The 24541-nt window shown below is 38.2% G+C and overlaps 1 protein-coding gene across 2 annotated transcripts in view; it reads left to right on the top strand.

Moving 5' to 3' along the window:
- INO80 (INO80 complex ATPase subunit) overlaps nt 1-24541 on the top strand; it is a 70701-nt gene that overhangs the window by 7963 nt on the left and 38197 nt on the right. For both annotated transcript variants that reach the window (XM_042791022.1, XM_032990086.2), the window contains exons 2-22: nt 457-642; nt 1455-1621; nt 1714-1781; nt 3208-3369; nt 5198-5318; nt 6593-6807; nt 7797-7850; nt 9403-9606; nt 11709-11904; nt 12094-12161; nt 12484-12693; nt 13278-13358; nt 14553-14648; nt 17293-17352; nt 17971-18113; nt 19180-19264; nt 19772-19889; nt 20910-20995; nt 21980-22147; nt 22592-22725; nt 23526-23593. In XM_042791022.1, coding sequence (XP_042646956.1) covers nt 500-642; nt 1455-1621; nt 1714-1781; nt 3208-3369; nt 5198-5318; nt 6593-6807; nt 7797-7850; nt 9403-9606; nt 11709-11904; nt 12094-12161; nt 12484-12693; nt 13278-13358; nt 14553-14648; nt 17293-17352; nt 17971-18113; nt 19180-19264; nt 19772-19889; nt 20910-20995; nt 21980-22147; nt 22592-22725; nt 23526-23593 — 2647 coding nt within the window. In that variant the 5' untranslated portion in view covers nt 457-499. The remainder of the gene's footprint in view (nt 1-456; nt 643-1454; nt 1622-1713; nt 1782-3207; nt 3370-5197; nt 5319-6592; nt 6808-7796; nt 7851-9402; nt 9607-11708; nt 11905-12093; nt 12162-12483; nt 12694-13277; nt 13359-14552; nt 14649-17292; nt 17353-17970; nt 18114-19179; nt 19265-19771; nt 19890-20909; nt 20996-21979; nt 22148-22591; nt 22726-23525; nt 23594-24541) is intronic.

Genomic DNA, 24541 nt, shown 5'->3' with positions numbered 1-24541 from the left:
TCTTAAGAATGATAATCTGATTGCTTTAATTCAAGCTCCATGATACACGCCTGCCCTCTGTTCAGAGTTAAATATGTTATCTTTAATAGTGATGAAAGTTTACTTGAGATGTTCAGGGACTGGCTTCACTGTACATTGCATTTCTCTTCTCTGTCACCACTTGGATTATCATACTAGGTCGGTGTAGTGCTCGTTCTTACCAAACGGCATCCACAAAGTCAGAAAACTAAGAAGCTAGTCTTTGGCTATGGTAATGTTGTGGTGGAAAGTTAGCATGAATCTCTGTTTGTTCAATATACTTATTAACTGCAACCTAAGCTTTTTGCCCAGAACTACCTCAGTTATGCACTCTGTGAAATAATAGCGTTTGGTGTAGCATGCAGATTTGCCTGCTCACTGAATGTGTTGCTTTCAGAGGTGATGGTGGTGGTGGTGACTGTTGTTTCTTCTTAACAGCTGTGTGTTCGGAGGCACCTGTGCATGAGGAAAAGTTTGTTCTATGGCCTCAGAGCTGGGTGCCAGGGAGGATGGCAGCTGCTCAGAGCTGGCAAAACCCCTTTATCTACAGTATCTGGAGAAAGCTCTGCAACTGGATCAGTTTTTACGACAGACGTCTGCCATCTTTAACAGGAGTATATCCAGGTACCAAAACCTCTTCCACTTTTTCTTGGGAATACCAAAGAAAGACAACCATTTTTATTATATTGTTCCCAGTCAACACTGTATTCAGGAGTTAGTAGTGTCTTGTTAATTATAAACACTTCTCCTCTAAAGATTTTCGGCTGTGCTTCCCTTAACTCACACTGATAATTCTTGTGTGTGGTGCCAGCCCACACACAAATTAGCATGATGTTTTAAAGCTCTTTTTCGTAGCTGAGTGGCCAAAACTTTGTCTGCAAAAAGCAGGATGAAGAAACACTAAGTTGATTTTACAGGGAATGGTCTGTAGCCATCAGAGAACGCAAAGACTGTTGTCGGATGCAGAATTTGTATGTAAGCTGTAGCAATGAGAAATGAGTTACCAGGGTATATTTCCATCCCAAACTAATTTAAGTTCAGTTTCATCAGTGTTTTGGAATTGCAGAGTTACAGAATTGATAACGGTATAGGTAGTAGGTAACAGGTACATTTACAAGCATGTAATAAGATCCACACAAGGAGTAGAAGGTGTATAGATTTATATTTCTCACATGTACAGTAGTGCTGAGGATGACAATATAGTGCTTTGGTTTGACTTGATACTAGTTTCTTGCTTAGTTCATGTTTTTCAGATATCTGCCGAGAGGCTAACAGGGGATTATTAACAGCTGTATTTCTAGTGTGTAAAATTACATCTGGAGCTGTGTCAATTCTCAAACCTTTAGACATATGGCCACATGTAAGAAAGTTGCCTGGGCATCGCCTCTTTTGAATATTTTAATTTCATTGTCACCGTATTATGTATCTTCTTGCAGCGATGAAAGTGAAGATGGATTGGATGACAATCCTTTGCTGCCTCAGTCTGGGGATCCCCTGATGCAAGTTAAGGAAGAGCCTCCAAACACTTTGCTTGGGGAGTCTTCTGGAGCAGGGAATTCCGGGATGCTGAACACACATTCCCTGAATGGAGTACTGCAGCCGGGTAGGCATGCACGGGGTTGAATCTCTGCTTTCTTTGGGATAAGCAGGAAAAAACATTATTTCTTAAGAATTATTTTTTTTTTCTCTAAACAGAACCAAAGTCTGAAAAAGGGAGCTTGTATAACTTTTCCAAACTGAAGAAAAGCAGAAAATGGCTGAAGGTAAGAATATTGGAAAGAAATGCAGCTTCTATGAAATCTGTGAGTAGACTTCCAGTCAACACCCTGTAGACAGTGGTGAGTGATTCCAGCTTGTCGTCTGACGTAGATCATGGTGTAGGAACACCTAAGCAAGTGGACAACAACAAGAAAATAAGTTGAGCACTGGTCAGAACATTATCACCAATACAATTTCCAAATACAGTACATTTACAGTAAGTTTGTTATCTCAGTAGTCCATTTAATTTTACTTTATGCATACTACGGAGACCTCAGAAAGCTAGACTGTTATTTTAAGAGCTGCCCTAAATAATGTGATGCAATTTAATCGATGCAAAATCTCACACTGAAAGAGGCATAAGGTGATAGAGATGTGGTAATATTTTGTGTTGGTGAAAAGAAGGCTTCAAATGAATTCTCCTTAGTCTTGTTCTGTATTGGATTGCTGTTTTACTCACTGTTTTTTTGGAGGTAACTGGGGCTCATGTCCCTTGCTAAGAAGAAAGAAATGGGGTTCTGGGGGGATGTTTTGTTTGTTTGTTTGTTTGGGTTTTTTTACACTAAGTAAAAACACTTACTAAAGATAAAAAATATATTCTACAGAGGCTTCTCTCCTTGTGGAAACAGAAGGAAAGAAGAGTATGTGATAGTTGATAATATTATATTAGACTTCGGCTAGAACAAAGTAGAAGTTTTTTTTCTTGTGTAGCAAAATGGACAAGAAGGCATTTCAGTTTTGGTGAGGAGCAGCACTTCTGTTAAATTTCACAATGAGTATACATTCAGAAACTTGAAGTAATTTTAATACGCTGTCCAAATTGAAATGATCTGTTATGAAACATACTAAATGTACATTTGCGACTCAGCTGAAAATTTGTTTCTAAGATGAATTCAGTACAAGGCCCAAATGAGGATGGAAGGAGAGAGTGGAATGGTGGCTTGAGGCCATCTTTGCATTTTCGTTGTACTGTTCTCCGGTTAGCAAAACCAGGTTTCCAAGAGGTCAGACACAAGCCAAACCCACTGCAACTGATGCAGGTGGAAGTGATAGAAATGAGATAGGAAAGCACCTGCAACCGTATATCACAAAATGCTCCTGCTGGTATCCTGGATTTTCTCACTGCTGCTTTTCTGAGACCACAAACAGATTACGTGGATTTTAATATGACTTAACTGTCACCAAACGTAACAGAAAACTACCTGCCCCCAAATCAGAAAATGTTTTTTGGATTCGGTGCTACACAGTACTGTACCTCAGAAAACTGTTTTCCATTTGAAGCGTTTCAGATGGAAGACACTTTGTAAATGCTAGGTGTTGCTGTTGGGTCAGATTCACAGCCCTTTATTAGGTAAAGGCCCATGAGTGTTTTGCATGAATTCAGTATAGGGACTTGCGATTGTTAATTTAGTTTCCATTTATTCTTGTTAGAGTATCCTTCTGAGTGAAGACTCCAGTGACACAGATTCACCAAGTGATGAGGATGGAGAGGAGGAAGAGGAATTTTCTCTTTCAAGGGAGGAACTTCACAATATGCTGCGATTACACAAATATAAGAAACTGCATCAAAGTAAATATAGCAAAGACAAAGAGGTAAAAATCCAGAATATTTACATCTCCTTAATTTTTATTCTTTCCTTTAACTGGGTTATTTTAACTGCTCTTACATTTTTATCAAAAAACATAGTATTTTGTGGACTGGAAAATACTGTGGTGTTAGTTTGTTCTAGTCTACCAAATACCAGTTTCGGACAAGGGTTATTTAATTAATTACAGACAAAAAAATCTGCTGATGCCTAATGCTGAGAATCTGTCCAATAATTTATGTAGCTTGTAGTGGCACATGTGTTATATATGGCTTCCACAACACTCTGTCCCAGTCACTAGAGCAACTATAGAGTGCTAGAATGCAAGATTTGGATAATATATATGAAAACTGAGGTGCTGTGGGTGAAATTCTAAGACAAGTAGCAGCTGCTGTTCAAGACTAAAATTCTATATTTAAACCTAAGGCAATATACTTGCCATCATCATTGAGGTGACAAGTAGTAAGGTGATGTTTACTTTCTTGAAAGGGAGTTCCTAGTTTTCTTCCTTATTTTTTTCTGTCATTCTTTGGGGATTTACTTTACTTTCTTTTTTTTTCTTTCTTACCTTTCTTTTTTTATTTTGATTTTCTTCTCATATTCTCTTTTTTCTCTTCTTATAAGAAAATAGCCTGTCACATTTCTGTATTTTTCTTAATATTAGGCCAAATTCTATGCTTATTTTGATTCTAATAATATATTTCTTCAAATCATAAGGGCTTTTGCAGAAATTATTTTCAACGGTTTTGAATTGCATCAAAAAGTAGTCTCAGATTTAGGAAATAATCCTAATCTACTATCAGAGGATGTGTCTGAAATTAAAATTTGTCTTCTTGCTTCATATTCTTCTGAAATTTTTCCAGAAGAGTGAATAAATGTTTTCCCACCCTGGTCTTTGCTTCTGTCCACTGCTTTCCTTTGTTTATTTGTTAAGTTTTAAACCAAGATTGTGTTAGCTTCTTGAAATATTATGTAACTACACAAGTATTCATACACCAAATTTTTACACAGGTCATAACTTTTGTTAGATTTTACACAAATATGTATTTCCAGCCTAGTAAGAAATGATAACCAGTGGAAATAACCAGGGTATTGTCAGATCAGCAGTACGCAGTTATGAGGGGGGGAAACACATCTGTCCAAAAAAGCTTGTTTATGCTGATATTTCTACCTTTCAAAAATCTTTTATTAGCTTAATAGTATGCTTAGGTTTTAAATAGTTAATTTCTGACCTGTAGTGTCTTAAATTTGCCTGCTTATACATAATCTGTATATATTTGTTTAATATTTTAGTTGAATAATGCTTGGAATATACTGATTTTTTTGATAATTTGGGGGAAAAAATGCTGAGGCAGCTGTATTTTTACTTGACAACCTGAATGTTCAAGTTGTTTGTCCTAGTGGAAATCTTTTAAATGCTTTTTATCTAAACCCATTCTTTTACATCATTTGGAATGATACATTAGAACAGATACGTAATTTGGGAATGCAAGCAAAAGGAATAGGAGGTCTGTAATTGGGCCACCTCTTGTAGAGTGCTGTCTTGCTGGGCAGCACCCCTGTGGGGAAGGTAGAGCAGTGTGCTTTGAAAGTGTAAGCTTCCCTCTTCCCATCTTACTTAACTGGGTGGTCTTGGCCCCCTGTGTAGAACTTGGAGGCCACCTCTGGGAGCAGTGGTTTCACTTTGGACACTATGATCCTTGATAACAGTGCTAGATATGGAGAAGTGCATGTTTTCCGATCTCTTATGATGAAGATCTGAACTTGTTTACCTGCTGTCTGTCTTATCTGCTGTATCTGTTTTCCATTACTGTGCTCATTTACGTCCACTTCAGTTGCAGCAATATCAGTACTACAGTGCAGGACTGCTGTCTACACATGATCCCTACTATGAACAGCAGCGCCACCTGCTAGGGCCCAAGAAAAAGAAGTTTAAAGAAGAGAAAAAATTAAAAGGTAAAGTCACTAACCTCGTGTTTTTAAATGGCTGTTGTGGTTAAACTTCTTTCCTATATTATTTCATTTGAATAAGCATAAGTGTTCAGAACTTTGGAGTTTTTCATGGAAATACTCAGTTCTGTCAAAGAAAAAACTCTTCAGAAAATACTGTGCTTTTTATCTTCTGGCTTCCGAAAGCTGGGGTGAAAAAAAGGAGTGTGAATTGAGAGTTCATGGCTTTAGCTTTTCTTTGTGGACCTCTGAATCTAGAATGAAAGAGTTATGCAGTTAAGTACCTTGTAGCTTTATTCATTGCTTTGGAATCCATAAATACAGTTGTGTGTCATGGTCCATTTATGCAGAGATTTTTGAAAACATGGTAGTTCTTTGAAAAAATGTAAGAACTTACCCAGTACCTGCTGCAGTTATTCCTCAATATGTCATTTTAGCGAACAAGAAATGATAGGGAGTGAGAATGTTTTCTGGAAATCGGAGGGAACTCAGAACTGATGTCTAATGTGAGTTAAAATAGAATTACTTCTGTTACCTCTCAGCTGGAGTTTCTCAGATGCATGTTTGCCAGGAAGTGTACAGTTTCCTGTCTTGATTTTGCTGGCAGCAGCTGTAAATCTGTAAGGAAGCAGGAAGAGAAGGCTATGAACTGTCAGTGTGAGGTGAATTCTCTCTAGCGCAAGTACTTAAGTTTGAGCTGTGTTTTAAGGGGGCTATTTTGGGCTTCCTTCCTTCCTATCTTTCTGCAAGTTCCTTTAACTGTGTATTTTATTTTCTCCACTAATCTTGCAGCATCCATGATTTTGCATACTCGCAAAGAATATTTTTAATATCTGATACCAGTATCAATTTCCTCTGAAAGCTGGTATCTGTAATACATGACAACATGCCAGTCTTTTTCAACTGCTGAGTTCAGTTTGAGACTTACCTTACTGAATGCTAATGCAGTTACCTTTAAATGTCTTATCTTTACATGTTTTTAAGTAGAATTTTACCGCAAAGCAGAAAACACTGCACCAGGTCCCAGACATTTTGATTCATAAGGCATGTTTTCTGGGTGGAAAAACTAAACAGGAAAATCTTCCCATTATAAAGTAATGAGGAAATATCTAATGTGATAAATGGATGGTACCAGAATTGGCAAACATGGATAAGTTTGGCTTTTTTGTTGTTTTCACACATAAACTGACTAGGATAGTTTACTCAAGAAAGATACCTGACTAAATGTATGCCAAAAATAGAAAAAGAAATTGACTTCTATGATTGCTGTTGCCATACAGGCAAGTTGAAAAAAGTAAAGAAAAAGAGGAGACGGGATGAAGAACTCTCTTCAGAGGAGTCACCACGACGCCACCATCACCAGACCAAAGTATTTGCCAAGTTTTCTCATGATACACCACCACCTGGGTCCAAGAAAAAGCATTTGACTATTGAGCAACTTAATGCACGTCGGCGGAAAGTGTGGCTTAGCATTGTTAAAAAGGAGTTGCCGAAGGTGAGCTTGGCTAATGACACTAGATCAGTGATGATAGCAAGGAAGTTAAATAGAAAATTAACTTAGTGGGGATTTGACACTTCGAAAAATGGGGTGAAGTAAGACCTGATTTTTCTGGTGGTCATTAACGACCAAACTGATATTCTGTAATCTGTAAGCAAAGTGTAGTTCGAATTTCTTATCGCCAATGATATCTAAGTAGATCATGCAGTGCTTTGCCACTGCTTTCATTTGCCTATCCCACCCTTTTCTATGAATAGTACGGTAAACTCTACCAGAAACTCCTTCTATTCTACAGGATAGCTATGTAGAACTATCCTGTAGCTCTAGGTTTTACGAAAAGTTGAGGAAAGGAATGTTTCAATCATTGTAGCATGTGTGTTTTTTTGAAACTGATTTCAGAAACAGTCTAAGGAAAAGTGTTTGTATCATTTACAAAACAAGCTTCAGGCACATTTGAAATGGGCAGCTGGGTTCTCTGTCGCTAGTATTCTGAGCTGTGACCAGAGTGGACCTTACAACCTGCTGAGTGCATGGTTAACAGACTTTGAATTCTAAGAAGTCAAATATGAGTGATGGCTACTATGTCATCCTTTATAAATTCATAAGCCAGGGAAAGGACATGTGCAGTATGATAAAGACTGGTTTTGATCACGTAAGGAACACAGGATCTACATTAATTGTTAACATCTTTAATTACTACTACCATGCTTTGTGATAGTAGTAATTAAAGAAATTATCTTGAAAAAGGAGGTGTTTTACATGCTTCCTTCAGGAGTTGGAACACATTTATGTATGCCTTCACTAATTAAGGTTAAAAAGTTGTTTTACTCAAAATAAAAAATACTTGCAGTACCTGTAACCAATTATACAATAGTGTGTATGGATGAAGTTGGCACATGTATCTGCTGAAGACTGGATAGTGATCTCTTAAAGTACTGTGAAGCCGTTAACCTTTTAACTAATTGTAAGATGGTATTCTTTTATAGGCATACAAACAAAAAGCCTCAGCCCGCAACCTTTTCCTAACCAACAGCAAAAAGGTGAGTGTTGTTTAGCTTTATATTGTTATGTGTACTGGATGTAACAAGTACACTGTAACCTCTTTATGTTTCTTCTGTTTCTTAGAATACTGACTGTGCTAGCAGGGCAGTATAGGAGAAAGCACATATTTGTCACTTAGTATGAGGCTTTTCACTTTTTAGATGTGTCATTTTGACATGTTTCATAAGGAAGAGATAAGCAACTTGAATTTCCTTCACGGGATCTTTTTGGCTTTCATAAGATTTAGTTTATATATTTTTCATTTACTGATCTTTGATACAATAAATTAATGACTTTGGTACACTTTGACTTTTGAACTGCCACTAACTAGAATTTTCTGGTTTAAGCATTCTTGTCTAGATCAAAGGGGCTTTTGGGATATTGAATGTGTTAATTTACATAAATATATATAGGAGCTGAGATTAAAAATAGATCCATTTTCTGCTTAAGTGATTGCAAAAGGAATTCATCTTCTCATCAGAGTCTTCTCTCAGAAGTGTCATTGTTTCTACCTAGAAGGCTTTACTTTAGGAACACTTGGTAGTGGCTTTCTGAGCATTTTTCAGGTGTTATGTTCAAGTGTCTGGTTCATTTATATGGCTAATGAAAAGGTAACCAGGTATATCGCTGAGAATCATCAGAGACAAGACGATGTAGGAAATTTTCCATTCTGTATATACATTATGAAGAAAGGGAGCATTTTCTGTGTAAAGGATGCAGAAAACGGGACCTGCATGTATATATTTAAGAAACTTTGCTGTGGTTAGGTTCTTTCCTATGGTCCTCCTTAGTTAGTAGAGACTGGACTTCTTTGTGATGTCTGGGCAAATAGCTTGGGATTATTGTATTTGTAGGTATCAGAAATTGCATTTTAGCAAGTGAGTGATGCAACAGACCTAGAGGTTTTGAAATTCCACTTTTTTTCCTTTGTTTTTGTTTGATCACTTGAAATCTGTGTGTTACAATTGTTGATGTGCAAATTTTAGTGGCAGAAAAAAACCCTGTCACAAATACCAAACCCAGCAATTTTGACCATTATGACAATGGCATTAATTTATTTATACTAGAACAAAAAGCTATGTTGTATTATGTTTCTTCATGAGATGGTAGAAAAACTGTAGGATACCCCCCTCTGCTTTTCGGTGTATTAAGGTGAATGGGATTGTGTTCCACCAATACTGCTATTGCAGCAGCCTTATTAAAACAGTGAGAAAAGAACCACAGAAAAACGTCTAGAATAGGTGAGTCAGAGTTGCAGGCAGACCTTGAACTCTGATCTGCTGAGTCCCTTTCAAGGCCCTACCCACCAGGGCAATCCTTTAAATTACCATACCATGCTGAAACTGTCATCAGGTTTTGTCTTCACCATCTCAGGAGGTTTCTGGAAGTTCTCATTCCCTTACGCCATTTCAGAAGCATTACTGCTGAGTAAAGTTTTTCTTCTTGTGAAGGATCAGACTTGGTTATAATTAAGTTTGGTGGTGTTTATTGCTGGCTTTCTTTAAAATCTGCCCATTTTACCATTGTTTCCAAAACCTTATTTCTCTCTAGCTTGCCCATCAGTGCATGAGGGAGGTACGTCGAGCTGCTATCCAGGCCCAGAAAAATTGTAAGGAAACTCTACCACGGGCACGTCGTCTTACCAAGGAGATGCTTCTCTATTGGAAAAAGTATGAAAAGGTAGAAAAAGAACATCGCAAACGAGCTGAGAAAGAGGCTCTGGAGCAACGCAAGCTGGATGAAGAGATGAGAGAGGTACAGCAAAAACACAGCTTGCTGACAGTTAATCTCTTGAAGAGACACAGAAGTGACCAGATAATTTGAGTTTCTAAATCCAGGCCATGAAATTCAGTCATTTCTTCTGTTTCAGCAATAATCCATGTATTCCTTCTGCTATCTTAAAATTCTTTACATAATTCTTCTAATGTTAGCTAGAGGTGATTAAAAAAGCCTTCAAACTGCATAAATCCTTTACAAGTAAGTGAAGTGGAGGAAGGGATTAGAGAAGCAGCACGTCTCACAGACATACATAACACAGTGTTGGTAAGGACCAACCTTTAGTGATGGTTTGTACATCATTCTGGGTACAGAAGGCAAGCCACCTTTTCATTCACATGGAATTATTTACTTTTTTTTTAACCCCCCTCCTTTTTTCCCCTGCTGTAAACTGATGTTGTAATTTATGTATGGAGCACAGAATTTTTCTGTGATTGCTTTTTTTGTTGGCCAGGTGACAGCTTCATGGACTCCTTTACAGAGTAATAAGGGTTGAATTTAAGAAAAAGCTTCCTTGTCAGAGGTCTATAGGGGATTTATGGTTGTTACCTTACATGTGCGGTGATGAGCTAAGCCTGAATCTTTAGAATACCTTATGTTTAGTTTTATGCTTAAATTATGCTCTTATTTATTCTGTGCCTCTAATTCTCATGGGTGGATGCATGCAAACCTCATGAAGTTCAGCAAGGCCAAGTGCAAGGTCCTGCTCAGGGCAATCCCAAGCACAAACACAGTCTGGGCGAGGAGTGGATTGAGAGCAGCCCTGAGGAGAACTTGGGGGTATTAGTGGATGGAAAAGTGCCTGTGAGCCAGCAATGTGCGCTCACAGCCCAGAACCCACCCGTGCCCTGGGCTGCAGCCAGAGCAGGGGGGGCAGCAGGGCCAGGGAGGGGATTCTCCCCCTCTGCTCCGCTCTGGGGAGACCCCCCTGCAGTGCTGGGGCCAGCTCGGGGGCCCCCAACAGCAGAAGGACACGGAGCTGCTCGAGCGGGGCCAGAGGAGGCCACGGAGATGCTGGGGGGGCTGGAGCAGCTCCCCTGGGAGGCCGGGCTGAGAGAGTTGGGGGGGTTCAGCCTGGAGAAGAGAAGGCTCCGGGGAGCCCTTCGAGCGGCCTCCCAGGGCTTAAAGGAGGGGCAGGAGAGGGGGGGAGGGACTCTGGATAGGGGATTATAGGGATGGGATGAGGGGTAACAGGTTTAAACTGAAAGAGGGGGGATTTAGATGAGATCTAAGGCAGAAATTCTTCCCTGTGTGGGGGGTGAGGCGCTGGCCCAGGGTGCCCAGAGCAGCTGTGGCTGCCCCCTCCCTGGAAGGGTTCCAGGCCAGGTTGGACGGGGCTGGGAGCCCCCTGGGCTGGGGGAAGGGGGCCCTGCCCGGGGCAGGGGGGGGTGGGACTGGATGGTCTTTAAGGTCCCTTCCAATCCAAACTGTTCTGATTCTGTGATTCTTGTAAACTCATGAGCATTTTGTGAAGGTTTCAGCTGATTTAGATTAATAGACAGCTTCTAACAATAGCATGTTTTAACCAGAACCTAAGAATGAACAGAGTTCCTGCAATGCCCTGCTAAATGCCAAACAATGCTAATATCTCAACTGTATTACCTAGTGATGTATTTCATGTGTTATACCGTAATTCTCTTTACTAGAAAATAACATAATGTTGGAGTTAGGCTGTCATGAGAGCTTTTTTTTTAACTGTTGAGTTCTTTTGCTGTAGACCACTAAAATCCTGGTTATTTTTGTCAATCTTTTAATTTAATTTTTCAATGAAAGCAAAACTTCTAAACTTTCTTTTACTAGATTACGGTGTTCTTTGCCATGATTACTGAATTTAAAAGAACTTTTCATTTACAACAATTTTATATTTTAATACAGGTGTTTATGGTGGTGATCAGTATTCTTATGTGCAACTAGTATTCTAATATTTTGTTATCAGTGATGGTGCATAACATAATCTAGATAAATTAGTTGTTGATATATTATTAAATTAAAATTTTTTTCTTCAATGATATTTTAAACATTAAACTTTTGTCCTGTTTATTTTCCCTTTCATTTGTTTTTTGTAAATGCTTTTCTCTTAGGCTAAGAGACAGCAGCGAAAACTTAACTTCCTGATCACACAAACTGAATTATATGCCCATTTTATGAGTCGCAAACGAGATATTGGACATGATGGAATACAGGAGGAAATCCTACGCAAACTGGAAGACAGCTCTACCCAAAGGCAGATTGATATTGGTGGAGGAGTGGTAGTCAACATCACCCAAGAAGATTATGGTAAGCGGTTCATCTGTAATCCCTCCTGTGCAAATTCTTGAAATTTACTGTACTCCTCATGTTGTGCAAATTTACAATTTCAAGTACAAAATCCTTCTGTGTAAGAAGCACTCCTATAATTACTGGAATTTATCTGTGTGTTAATTTGGTTACTGCTGCAGAGCTCTAACGTGGAGATGTTGTTTTCAGATAGTAACTATTACAAGGCCCAAGCTCTGAAGAATGCTGAGGATGCTTACCAGATTCATCAGGCCAGGGTACGTATTTTTTGGATCCATGAAGTAGAAGAGATAACAGAGTAATTTTAGAGGCCACAGAACCAAGATCTTTCATAGCAGCCGAGTCAAGTAGCTTTGTTTAATCCTGGGTACCAGATTTGAATTTAATTCCACTGCCACTTTCTGTGTTAGACGGGTAGAAAAACAGAATATAAAGACCTGTGCTATAGGAACAGTCTTGTTTTCTCTTAGTTTCTGGCAGACATCCTATGTATTAATGTGAAATGTCAAGCCTTTTATTATACAGTTTCTTGATAAATTACTAAGTTCATTTTATGCATACTTTCCTTTTCCTTTTTAGACCAGATCATTTGATGAAGATGCAAAAGAGAGTCGGGCAGCTGCTTTACGGGCTGCTAACAAATCCGGTACTGGCTTTGGAGAGAGCTACAGTTTAGCAAACCCGTCTATCAGAGCAGGAGAAGATATTCCACAGCCTACCATTTTCAATGGAAAACTGAAAGGTTACCAACTGAAAGGCATGAATTGGCTGGCCAACCTATATGAGCAGGTATCTGAGTACATCTTGCAAAATTTTAAAACTTCTAGGATTACTTAAGTCACTAGAGTAAACTTGGTTAAAAACCAGAATAACTGGTTTTAAAAACGGGCCACATATATGCTCAGTCTGTAATGCCTTTAGAAGAAAGGAAAGTATTATGTAAGCCACATATCAGTATTCTTGATTATTTAGGAAATAATAACTTCGGGGCATTAAGTTTGAGGTTCTTTGTGGATGTTTATATAGCTGTTTATCACTTGGATTATACCCTGAGGAGAATTTTGCTGCTTGGAACTGCATCCTGTTTCAGTCTTGTGTCAACTGGTAAACTGCAGGCAGCCTTGTCCTTGTGTGTGTACCCAGTTTGCAGTGTGATCACGGAATGCAGACAGGCTGAGGGAGGAAAAATCAGACTGAGAAATGAAAGTGTAGTTGAGATAAATTATCTCTTAGTAGAAGATGTAAGAGACAGTAAGGTGTTTCAGAGTTGTTAGTGGGACTGCTCCTCCTAAATTCAGTGGCAGCTGTTCTGCTAGTCCTGCATGGATTAAAAAGTAGTAATGTGAAGGTGTTCACTTATGGATCTTTTGCAGGGCATCAATGGAATCCTGGCAGACGAAATGGGTCTGGGTAAAACTGTACAAAGTATTGCTCTCCTTGCACATCTGGCTGAGGTAGGTTGAGCTTTTCCTGGTCAGTATGCTTGATAGAAGATGCATATTTTTCACATGTTGGAAATGAAGTCTAGATTATAAAGCTTAAATGTCTTAAAAGGCATTTTAACCTTTGTTTTAAAGTGGAGCCTTTGAAATGGATGTGGGGGGGGTGTTTGTATATATAAATATATGTAAATAAAAATAGAATTTTAATTTGTTTACAGAGAATCAACTTTTCACTTACACTGAATGTAAAAGCCTGATGAGAGCACAAGTTGTACACTTCCTGGTTCACTGAGTTTTACAAATCCGAGCGACTTGTAGAAATGAAGCCCAAATTTTGAGCTTCATGGCAATCAGCATGGATTTTCATATTTCAGTAGGGTATTCTAAGGAAGCGTAGTGATTCTTCTGTGCCAAGGCAGACAAACAAAACAGAAAAAGCAACAGGAGCTTACTACTTCATGCAGAAATTGGTATCTTTCTTGAAGGAAAAAAAAGTCTTGACTGGCACCCAGTCACTTGCCTTAAATAGGAGATATCAACCAAGTGATACTGAAAGCAGAATTAGCTGCAGTAGTGTCCAAATGACAATTATGTGCATTTGTTTATGTTCCTTTTGATAACAGTCCACTGGCACTATTGGCCACAATACTGGAAGGGTGTGCAGAGCTGAAGGCCCTTGAGCTCCTCTGTATGGAAGGGATAACAGATAGGCTCGTCTCCCTGTAGTACTGAAACCTGAGATTTTTAGAAGCCTGCCCAGAGCTTTTACTTTTTCTGGCTCTCCTTTGTGCAGGCCAGCTTGTAACTACTAATACACTAATGGGTCAGCTTTGTTATTCACCAGAGGGCATTCTGATGTGATGTGATGGAGCAAAGCTTTCTAATGCCACCTGAAGTTCTCTTCCTCCCCAGAATGACAGGGGCTGTTAGTAATGTGAAGTTGGCAACTTCCAGAAACAAAGGAGATTGTTCTGGAAGTGACTTTGCTGTTACAAAATTAAGTCTTAGTTAAACATTAGATCTGCTCTGTTTGATTCTGTATCACCCTGCTGTGCAGGATGTTTTGCTATGTTGGATATAGTTCAGTCTCTTATGTAGCCACTGTCATTTAGTAGTTGTAAAGCTGTATCAAACTGTCTCTGTATCCTTTCCTCTCAATTAATTTGTGGGTGTCGTTAATCTTTATTTTTAATTTCTGTATTCTAGAGAGAGAACATCTGGGGACCTTTTTTAATAATTTCACCTGCCTCTACTCTTAACAACTGGCATCAGGAGTTCGCCAGATTTGTACCTAAATTTAAGGTAATAAGCATGCGCAAGAAAGTTCTGTTTTCTCAAAAGCAGGCTGTTTTGTTCTCTTGAGTTCTTTGCCACATTTGGGTGCCTAATTATCTTGGAATTTGAAACTCTGTAATGGATCTGATTCTGCCTTTTTTTTTTCCCCCCCATCATCCTGTTTTTTCTGGAGCATTTAATTATCTAGGTCTTAAAAAATGATCTTACTTGAAGCACATGATTTTCATTTTGCATCAGCTTAAAGGCACCTCCTCAGTGAGGAATTGAAGCGGTGCAGGGAGTGGATGTTCAGTTCTGATGTGTGGGCCTGGCAGCAGATTAGAGAATAATATTTCAATTTTATGTACTATCTTTAGGGTTAGAGCAGTGTTTTCAGTCATTCACATCAATTTGAGTAGGATAAAGATTGTATGTGAACAAAACTGAACTCTAAACAGATTAGAGGGAATGCAGTTGTTATTACAGAAAATTAGAAGAACTGTAGACGTACAGCCAGTAATCAAGAAAAAGGAGAGATGTGAGGCACAATTAGATAAGAACAAAAAAATCAGAAGAACATAAGTTGAGTTCTTCAGGTATACTGTGAATGTGAAAGCATAGTAAGGTAGAAAGCAAGGAACAATCAGTTACTGAAAAACAAGCTGCCAACCTATTCCCCAGTGGAAAACATTGGAGTGTTGCAAAGGAAGATTTGAAAAGAGCATGTACTGCTGAAATTTTAGAATTAGAGATAGACAAAAGTGTCAGACACTTGTGGTAACATCTGCAAAGCTGAATAGATTATAATTTAAATAGTTGAGTTGTTAACATAGTAACCTTTGGTATGAGAAATATGGATCATTTTTGTTTAAGCATCTGATTTTCTTTTTTACTGAGAACAGTACAAGACACCTAGTTATAAGTAACCAGTATACCAGTAACATCCAAGCTAATTGTTTGAATGTCTTGGCTACTTAATAAGGTAGAAGAAAAGACTTGAAAGTATTACTGGAAGTAGTATTTGATCTATTGATCTGGAGTACAGCAGTATTAAAGGACTTACCTTTTACCACATAGCTTGCTCTGCAGATCCCTGATGAGCCCGTGTGTTAGTTATGGTGGTGTATAGTTTGAGGTATCTGTATGAGAAGTGCTAGAACACAGTTCAATACTGGATGATTTGAGTATTTTGGGATAAACTGGGACATCTATATGTTTTGGAATATATTTTGGGATAAATTGGGACTACTGAGACTTCAAAGAAACTGATGAAGAAATAGAAATACTTAAGCTAGGGAGGAGTTACTTTAAAAAACCCTAAAAATAATACATTTATGTATTTGCATAGCCCAGAATAATAGGGGCCCTGATTAAAAACCCTGGAGTAGAAAACACTGGAGAAGTTGGCCATTTTACCTACTCTCTCTCATTTCCTTTAATCAGTTCATTGTATAGAAAAGGCGAGCAGCTGTTTATGTTTTCTCCTTCCCGTGAATAAAATACAGAAAAAGTTTTAAAAATGTGGTCAGGATGCTTGTGAAAAGATAATTTTCCCTTTTTTGATTTAAAAAAGCCCCAAACTGTGTCTGTCATCATATAGCTTTTCTTTGGGTTTATTGCATAGTAATGTTTACCTCATCCATGGAACAGAACATGTTTTAAAAATAAGTTTTCTGAACTTAAGATTGTCAAATGTTTACAACTTCAAGCAATCTGTTTCAACCGGTTTTGTTTGTGCTTGTAATCATACCAAAATGTGTAGTCAATCATGCTTGTAGTAAACCACAGTGAATTAATTTCTTCAGGTCCATGGCAGAATATGTAAACTGAAAGGCAAATAATTTTTTTTATTAGTCTGTTTTTTCCTTATTTCAGAACAGTTGGAAGAATATTCGACTAAAGGCACTTTGAAATTTGGAGCTTGTCAGTTGAAGGATGGGGATGTTTAAGACCTTTCACAATCTCCGAAATTGGCATTTCTCACTTTGTCTTAGTTGGGTGTAGTCCTTCCATCAGACAGAAGATGGCAGTACAGTATAATTAACCAGGAACTCTGGTTTCAGTGCAGGGCAAAGAATCTGTTCTGAGCAATGGGACCCGTGAAATTCTGAGCCATAAACAGATTAACAGATTTCTCTGGCAGTAGTGCTTATTTCTTAGAATTCTTATATAAAATATGTCCAGATCAACTAGATGTTTTAACTTCATCTCAGATTTCTGGGGACAGTTCTGAAATACAAAACCAATGGGACAGTGGGGAATGTTAAACAGAAGAATGAGCCCACTAGTCCTGTAGGGTTAACTGTAGCAGTTGAGGGCAGACCTCTTTCTGCCGTAAGCAAAGTATCATTTTTAACTTTAATTTCCAATTTTAATGTTTAGAAAAACCTGACCAGAAGGTGTAATGCTACTGGGCAATTTTGAGATTCTCAGCATAGCTGGTCTTAGTACTAAGCTTAAGTTGTTTTATACATTTGCCTGGAGTGCTCTGGTTCTAAGTATTTTTAAGTGCTTTCTGATTTTTCTCTGTGTTAAGAAAGATAATTTCTCTTTTCATTGTTTTGGAGAAAGAGGTCTGTCTTTCTTATTTTGTAGAATACAAAGTAAAAAATTCTAGAGCAGGTATGTCTTTATTTTAAAATAATGTCTTTCTGCTTTTGTACTGTTCCAGGTCCTACCTTACTGGGGAAATCCCCACGATAGAAAGGTGATCAGGAAGTTCTGGAGTCAGGTAATACTAGCATGCCTCTGTGCTTTGACCGCCTTTTGTTATTTCTGCAGAGTAAATCAGAAACCATTGCTACAAGCCACCAAGATAAAACAACGGGTGGACACAGAGTTCTGTTTCTTCATCCATATAGTAGCATTTTCATTAAGATAATGAGGTAGAAGGCCTCTCTTGTGCTGGAGAGCAATACGGTACAGGGCAATTCAGGGCAGTGTGGAGTTCAGGTGAAGAAACTAGAGCTCTGTAAATAAAGCAGGAAGTTTCAGTGTCAAGGATTGTTTATTCTGTTTGAATAACCTAACTCAGGATGCCCAAGTCTAGCATCCCTGCAGGCCTGTCAGATTGGTCCTGATTTAACAACAGCATTTTGCGGGGTTCAGTGCCTGGGTCTTGTCTGGCACATTAAGAAGCATCAGAAATTGTTCAGACTAATGGGCTGAAGTCCAGATCCACCAGTTGAATAACTATGCTGTAATTAGTTTTAAAAGTCAGCTGAGAAAAAATGCAGTAATAATGAGAAAAGATTATGAAACAGAAGTCTGAAATTACGGTATACACAAGTGAACTCTTCACAATATACTTACATTATGTGGACATTTGTTTCTTATTCTGTGGTTATAGAAGACATTGTATACTCAGGATGCTCCTTTCCACGTGGTGATTACCAGTTACCAGCTAGTAGTACAGGATGTGAAGTATTTCCAGCGAGTGAAGTGGCAATATATGGTACTGGATGAAGCACAAGCACTCAAGAGTAGCTCCAGGTAATAAATTAACTGGAAAGAAAATCTTCCCTCTCTGTCAACTTCATGAAGGTATATCAAGAATCAGGATTACATAAATTGATAGATGTTAAAATCGACACACATAAGACCCTAGTGTCTAACCTAGTTAAGTATGTGTATAAATCTCTGACACTGGATTGATCGACTAGTTTTTTGCATTTAGATTTTCCTTCTCCAAATGTGTAAAATGTAATTAAAAAGGAACTGTGGAGCAGAAACATTCATGGAGTGCAGGACAGTTAATCAAAGCAGCCAGAAATGCTGTTCACCTTCTGTCCTGACTCCACACAGAATTCTGCCTAGTAAACAGTCTGTAGTCTTTAGCATATGTTGCTTATATTGGCTTCATTAAATGAATTGTTTTGATTCCTTTTTCAGTGGCACTTCCAGACACAAATGAAGGTCAGAACCTTGTGAATACTCTTGGTTGCAATAAAGCTCAGTCTTTTTCATCAGAGACTGTGCCAGAAAGCTTTCTGCTTGTTTTCAAGAAATGGATTTGTTCGTCTTTACTTCTGTAATTGCTTTCCCATAACCTTTGTCCAGGTTGCCACTGTATACAGTAAATTGAAGACAGCTTTAGATGCAGACTAATTCTGACTGAAGTCTGTCTCTTCAGCATTCTTTGGAAACTGCTCCTCTAAGAGGATTGTAATGTATAGCTCAGCACTCCTGCTACAGTAGCTCATACACTTAGTGTTGTAAAGTCTGAAAAATATGTGTCATTCTGGTACATAATTTTCTTTTGGGAAGTTAATTATTCTGACCACAAGATTTTATTAGTATCCAAGCATTTGTATTAAAAATTAATAGAGATACTTAGAAAAATAAAATAATTTATGCACGTTTCTTTGTAATTTGTAAAAGGCTACTTCTTCCTGTAATTGTCTTTTGAAAGACTGGGGAGCAGCTGTGATAGTTTTACCCAGTGACCTCCAAAAATCATTTGGGAAGGTCACTTGGAAGCAATTGGTCTTAAAATTCTTTGTTTCATATCCTTCTACAAAAAGCATTTTTAATGATTTTTCTTAATTTTATTTATCAGTGTTCGTTGGAAGATCCTACTACAGTTCCAGTGTCGAAACAGATTGTTGTTGACTGGGACCCCAATCCAGAACACGATGGCTGAGGTATTCAGGAGCTCACAAGAGTGGATGTTTCTTTATAACAAGAATATATACTAAATATATGTGAACAGTGAAATGTTGCATTTGTGTGGTTGTGGGATCATGCTTGTAGAAAACACGGGATCAGCTCTAGGAGGTGAAAATTGGGAAATGTGCCACACAGTCAAGTAAAAGTAAAACTGAAGCTACCTAATGATTAGTAATACCTAGATTACAGGATGAAATCTAATTTTTGTGTTTTCCTTCTGTTGGCTGTAATCATAGTGCTGTGTTTCTTACTGCTTTCTAATGGTATTTTATTAAGTTGATATATTGGTCATTCTTTCAGGGTGGGAGGGGTGGTGTTGGGGAGGAAGAGGATGCAGCTGGGTTTTGTTTAATTTTGCCATGTTTCATGATCTAGTAAAATGATTGTGCCTATAAAGAGCTGCAAGGGTTTGGGATCTCCAAATACCTTGTCAACAGTAGGGTGACTTTTGCTTTATCTACTGTTTTCTTCTCTCCATTTAGCTGTGGGCCCTGCTGCATTTTATTATGCCAACACTGTTTGATTCCCACGAAGAGTTCAATGAGTGGTTTTCTAAGGACATCGAGAGCCATGCAGAGAACAAATCTGCCATTGATGAGAGTGAGTGCAGTGTGTAATTGCAGTATTTTTTATATTAAAAATCTGTTGCCTTTTCCAACTGCTAATGGATAAGTTTTGTCTCATTTTTGCATGAGAAATGTCATCTAAAGCAGAGGGTGCCTAATGGGTTTGAAATGTTACTGTTCGTTGTCCATCCTTTATGTCAAAGCTTGTGTTTCTGACTGTTACATAACATGTATAATGAATAGGAAAAAAAAGTTAAAATGTTGATTTGCTACTTATCTCCAGTCCTCCTCCTTCCCAAACACAGAAGAACACATATTTTAAGTATTTCTAAATTTCTACAGAGCACATCATCTTGGAGATCTCCTGAGTGTGTTGCAAGCTCTAGACAAAAAATTATGACACAAATCCCTAAACACCTTTTGAGCTTCAGGAAAATTGCATTAAAATTATTTTTTTAAAAAGTAAATCTTCACAGTAAATTTTAGGGGATAGTTATGTAGATAGATCTAGTTAGGTAGAATAGCTGATTTGTAACTGGAGTAGAACACAGCACAGTTTAAACTTTTCACAAAAGTAAAGGCTTTAGGAGTTCTCATCCAGAACTTTGTTTTTACAGGTTATTGTAAGGAGTGCAGTTGTCTGTCAATTCAGTATGTCCTGTTCTTGTGATGGTATAAATGGGGGGGCAGGGGCAGGACTTAAAACTGTAATGATCTCTCTTCATGAATTAGCAATATCTCATCTGAAACTTTCTTCTTCACTAACAGTGATAAATTTAAGCGCATATTGTTGAGTCCAGGGGAACACAGAACACATAAAATGCTTTAGAAGTTCATTCTTTGAAGCAAACCTTTAGATATAGAAGTTAAACAGTGTAGCTCATCACCCATTTAAAAAAAGAAAAATTAACAGAGAAATAACAACTCTGTGCTGTAAGAACTTATATGGGGGGAAATGGCTGAGCAGTAAGAGATTTAATTTGTAATAAAATACCATATAGTTCTCATCTTTGGTGCAATAATTGTTCCTTCTTCCCCATTCCCTGTATTTCAGACCAGCTATCCCGCTTGCACATGATCCTGAAGCCTTTCATGTTGAGAAGAATCAAGAAGGATGTGGAAAATGAGCTGTCAGATAAGGTGAGAAAAAGTATTTATCTGAAATGAGTATTTCAACTTTATTGTCATAGCTCCGTCCGTTCTCTACTCTGGTTTTTGCAAACTCATTGGTCAGTCTGCAAACCTGGAATTTGATTGTAGACCTTTCACAGACCTCCAGTTTCTGGCACCGTGTCCCAGCAATCTCACTAGATGTGAATGTAACTGAACAACCCCTAATTAATAAACTTCTAGAGAAAACATTTTAATAGTTAGAAATAAAAAAATCTTTAAGCCTGATTAAGTTGACAGAAATATCACTAATTGAAGTGAAGGAGATTGATACAGCAGTGACTGGGTGATAAACATCTACAGTTGCCTTTGCAAAGTGGCATGGATTTAGGAACCTTGCTTGCTTGTACAGAGCAAGAAATGCATAGTGGCAACATCATACTCTTCTTTCTTCTTAGCCTCTTAATTTCATGTGGATGTTAGCAATACTGGATGATCTTGCGGTCAGCATGTCCCCAGATATTGGGACCACTGGCTAAGAGACATACTTTGTTCTGATGTGCTTACTATTTTCAAAACTAGGACTTCCCACAGATGCAGTTGTTACGTGATGCACCTGCCATTATCATGGGCTCCTGGCACCTGCTTAAGTTGGCTCTAAATGGGTAGCATTTTAACAGTAGGACAGGAGAATCGAGGTCAGATTTTAAGCTGATCAGCTGCAAATATGATGTTTTCAGAGCTTCTTAATAATCTGTTTAGTCAGTTGTGCTCACATGCTTTTAAAGGTCTGTCTCTTACATCATTACCGAAGCCTTCCAGAACACACCTATTGGTTAAGTCCTTCCCAGGCTGGATCCTGAAATACAGATATGAAAGCAACTGCCTGTACATGTGTTTTTTGAGAAAGTTATGTTTTCCTTAAGATATGTTCCTCTCTGCTTTGTGTGTACTGATGTGGTCATCCTCCATTTCAGAAATAGAAAAGGCTGAATCTTCTTTACTGTTTTGCAGATTGAAATTCTTATGTACTGCCAGCAGACAAGTCGACAGAAGCTGTTGTACCAAGCTCTGAAAAACAAAATCTCTATTGATGACTTACTGCAGTCCTCAATGGGCACTACTCAGCAAGCACAGACTACTACTAGTAGTCTCATGAATCTAGTCATGCAATTCAGGAAGGTAAGGCTATTTTAAGTAATAATTTTAAGAAAGTATAATCATTTATTAGCACAGAACTAAAATATGACTTCTAGAAAACACCATATAAAAAAAATTCTGGCATAGGCAAGCAAATTTGCATGCAACTCAGTTGTGTTTCTGATGCAGTGTAGCATGATGTGGGGGTATAAGAGCTGTAGGCAAATGGTGCATGCATCTGCTAACTGGTTTAGTTACAAACTGATTGCTGAAGGAAATAATTCACTTGGGAAGAAGAGGCAGTAGCTGTTATGTGAATAGGAAAAGATACAGTATTCAAATTTGAGCAGATACACTAAAATAGCTGTGACATAATAATCAATATTAAAGCTTTAGTGATCAATAGTCATAGTTGATTTGGGACATAAGTGCTGCATCAGACTAAATTAATTCTTCCCAGTGTTTGACATGCTCTCTTTCTTACAGGTGTGCAATCACCCAGAGCTGTTTGAGCGACAAGAAACTTGGTCTCCATTTCACATCTCCCTAAAGCCATACCAGATTTCAAAGTTCATCTACCGTCATGGACAGATCAGGGTCTTTAACCACTCACGGGACAGGCAAGCCTACTCCACTTCCTCCAGCTTAGCATATATAGTGTTATTACTTAGACTTATTTTAGCTTTCTAAGTGCTAATTAACTCCCTTACCTGATGTGCTTAAATGACATTGGCCAAGCGATGCATTCCTAGTTTTCTTTCATTCATTCAGCTGTTAAGGATCTGATATCTGATGCTCTTTCTTGGTGGAATCTTGATCATCAGATATCCCTTTGATTGAATGAGAAAGTCAGGAAAAGGAGTTTAGAGTTGTTGCTGATGATGTGTAATAGAATTAAGCTTTAAAAGAATTCTTAAAGAAAAACCCCCTGGTTTCCCTTCAGTGAGTTTTCTTGTTTAAGGAAGCTATCAGTATCTCTTGTGACATGATATATCGTGAGCATCTACAACTGCCTTTACAGCTTTTAATGTTTACCTTAAATGAATAGAAGCTGCCCAAGTGCAGTTTGCTGTTTTCTCCGACTGTAGCAATTCTTGATTAGTTTTGTTTGCATCCAGTTATGAGAAATGCTCAGGGCAGAGGTGAAAAAGCCACGTTCAAAGATAAGACTTAACTGTTCTACAGCGTCAAATGCAATTCCAGAACAATGGTGTGTCTCAGTGTCAAATTGACAATAGTAGTGCATGTGGACTGATGATGCTTTTCTCTTACTGCCGTGCAATTCCAGATATCCAGAGTGCTGAAATACTTGCAGCAAAGAACTGGGTGGCAACTCTGCATTTTCTGTTGATTGTGTGATTGAAAATTGTATGTGTTAACACTTAGTGAGTTTGGTTGGTTTTGTTGCTTTCATTTTCAGGTGGTTACGGGTTTTACTTTCGCCATTTGCACCAGACCACATCCAGCAGTCTCTCTTCCATAGGAAGGGTAGGTTTACAGTCCTGGGAAGCAAGTTGGGTTGCACACTTGTGTATGATGTTGTATAATATGTCTTATTCAGGGGGAAGGACTGAGACCCCAGATCAGTTAGTCCTCTGAGAACCTGTTAGAAATTTGTTAGCGTTTGTAGTCGTACATATATTTCATTTACTCAGTGAGGTAAGGAGGGAAGCAGCTAGAAGAATAATCTATAGACAGCTTATTTAGTTACTGCTTAATCCTACTGCAGTCTCTTGTTCCACTCCTCCTGTCTTGTTTTAACTTGCTCCAAGGGATCAGTGCTGCCTTTTTAGTCTATTGTGGATTTTTCACAGATTCAATTCAGAGAAATCTTGGATTAATTTCAGAGCATTCTGTATTGTATGTTAAACTGCTAATTTCTTTTTCATATAAAAAGTAGATGAGATGCAAGTGACCCAGTATCTAATCAATGAGCAAAAAACCCACATAAGCTGCCTATATTGACAAATACAGTTTATTATAGATGATTGAATTTCTTTTTAGCTAAAAGGAGCAAATGAGATTGCTCAGCTGCTGGGGTGGGAAAAACTTTGGGAGAAAAAAGCAAGATAGATACTGGCTGCATTACTATATTGAATTCTGTTAGCGTGGACCTGTTCAGCTGTGCAAAACCCTTCTCAAGTAAGAAAAAACAAATAGAGCTACAGGAGTCTGCACTTGTCTGTAATGCTCTGACTTCTGTATGTCTCATTGATTTTTCTGGTTTCTGTTTGTTTTGTTGTTTGTAATAGCCTTTTTATTGGAGACCCTTTTTGGCATACCATAAAGGGAAAATAATTTGGGGCATATAGTTTTTGTGTAAAAGTTAAAAATTAAAAAGTTATGAACGGTATTGGGGATTTGCAGTGCACATGGGTGGGTCTGAAAAGCTTTCTTCATTAGCACCGAAACATATCTCTTCTGCTTGCCACCCTT

This window comes from Tyto alba, unplaced genomic scaffold (assembly GCF_018691265.1).
Source record: "Tyto alba isolate M040663 unplaced genomic scaffold, T.alba_DEE_v4.0 Super-Scaffold_18, whole genome shotgun sequence".
In the NCBI taxonomy this organism is placed as follows: Eukaryota; Metazoa; Chordata; class Aves; order Strigiformes; family Tytonidae; genus Tyto; species Tyto alba.
This window is presented reverse-complemented; position numbering and strand designations above follow the sequence as displayed.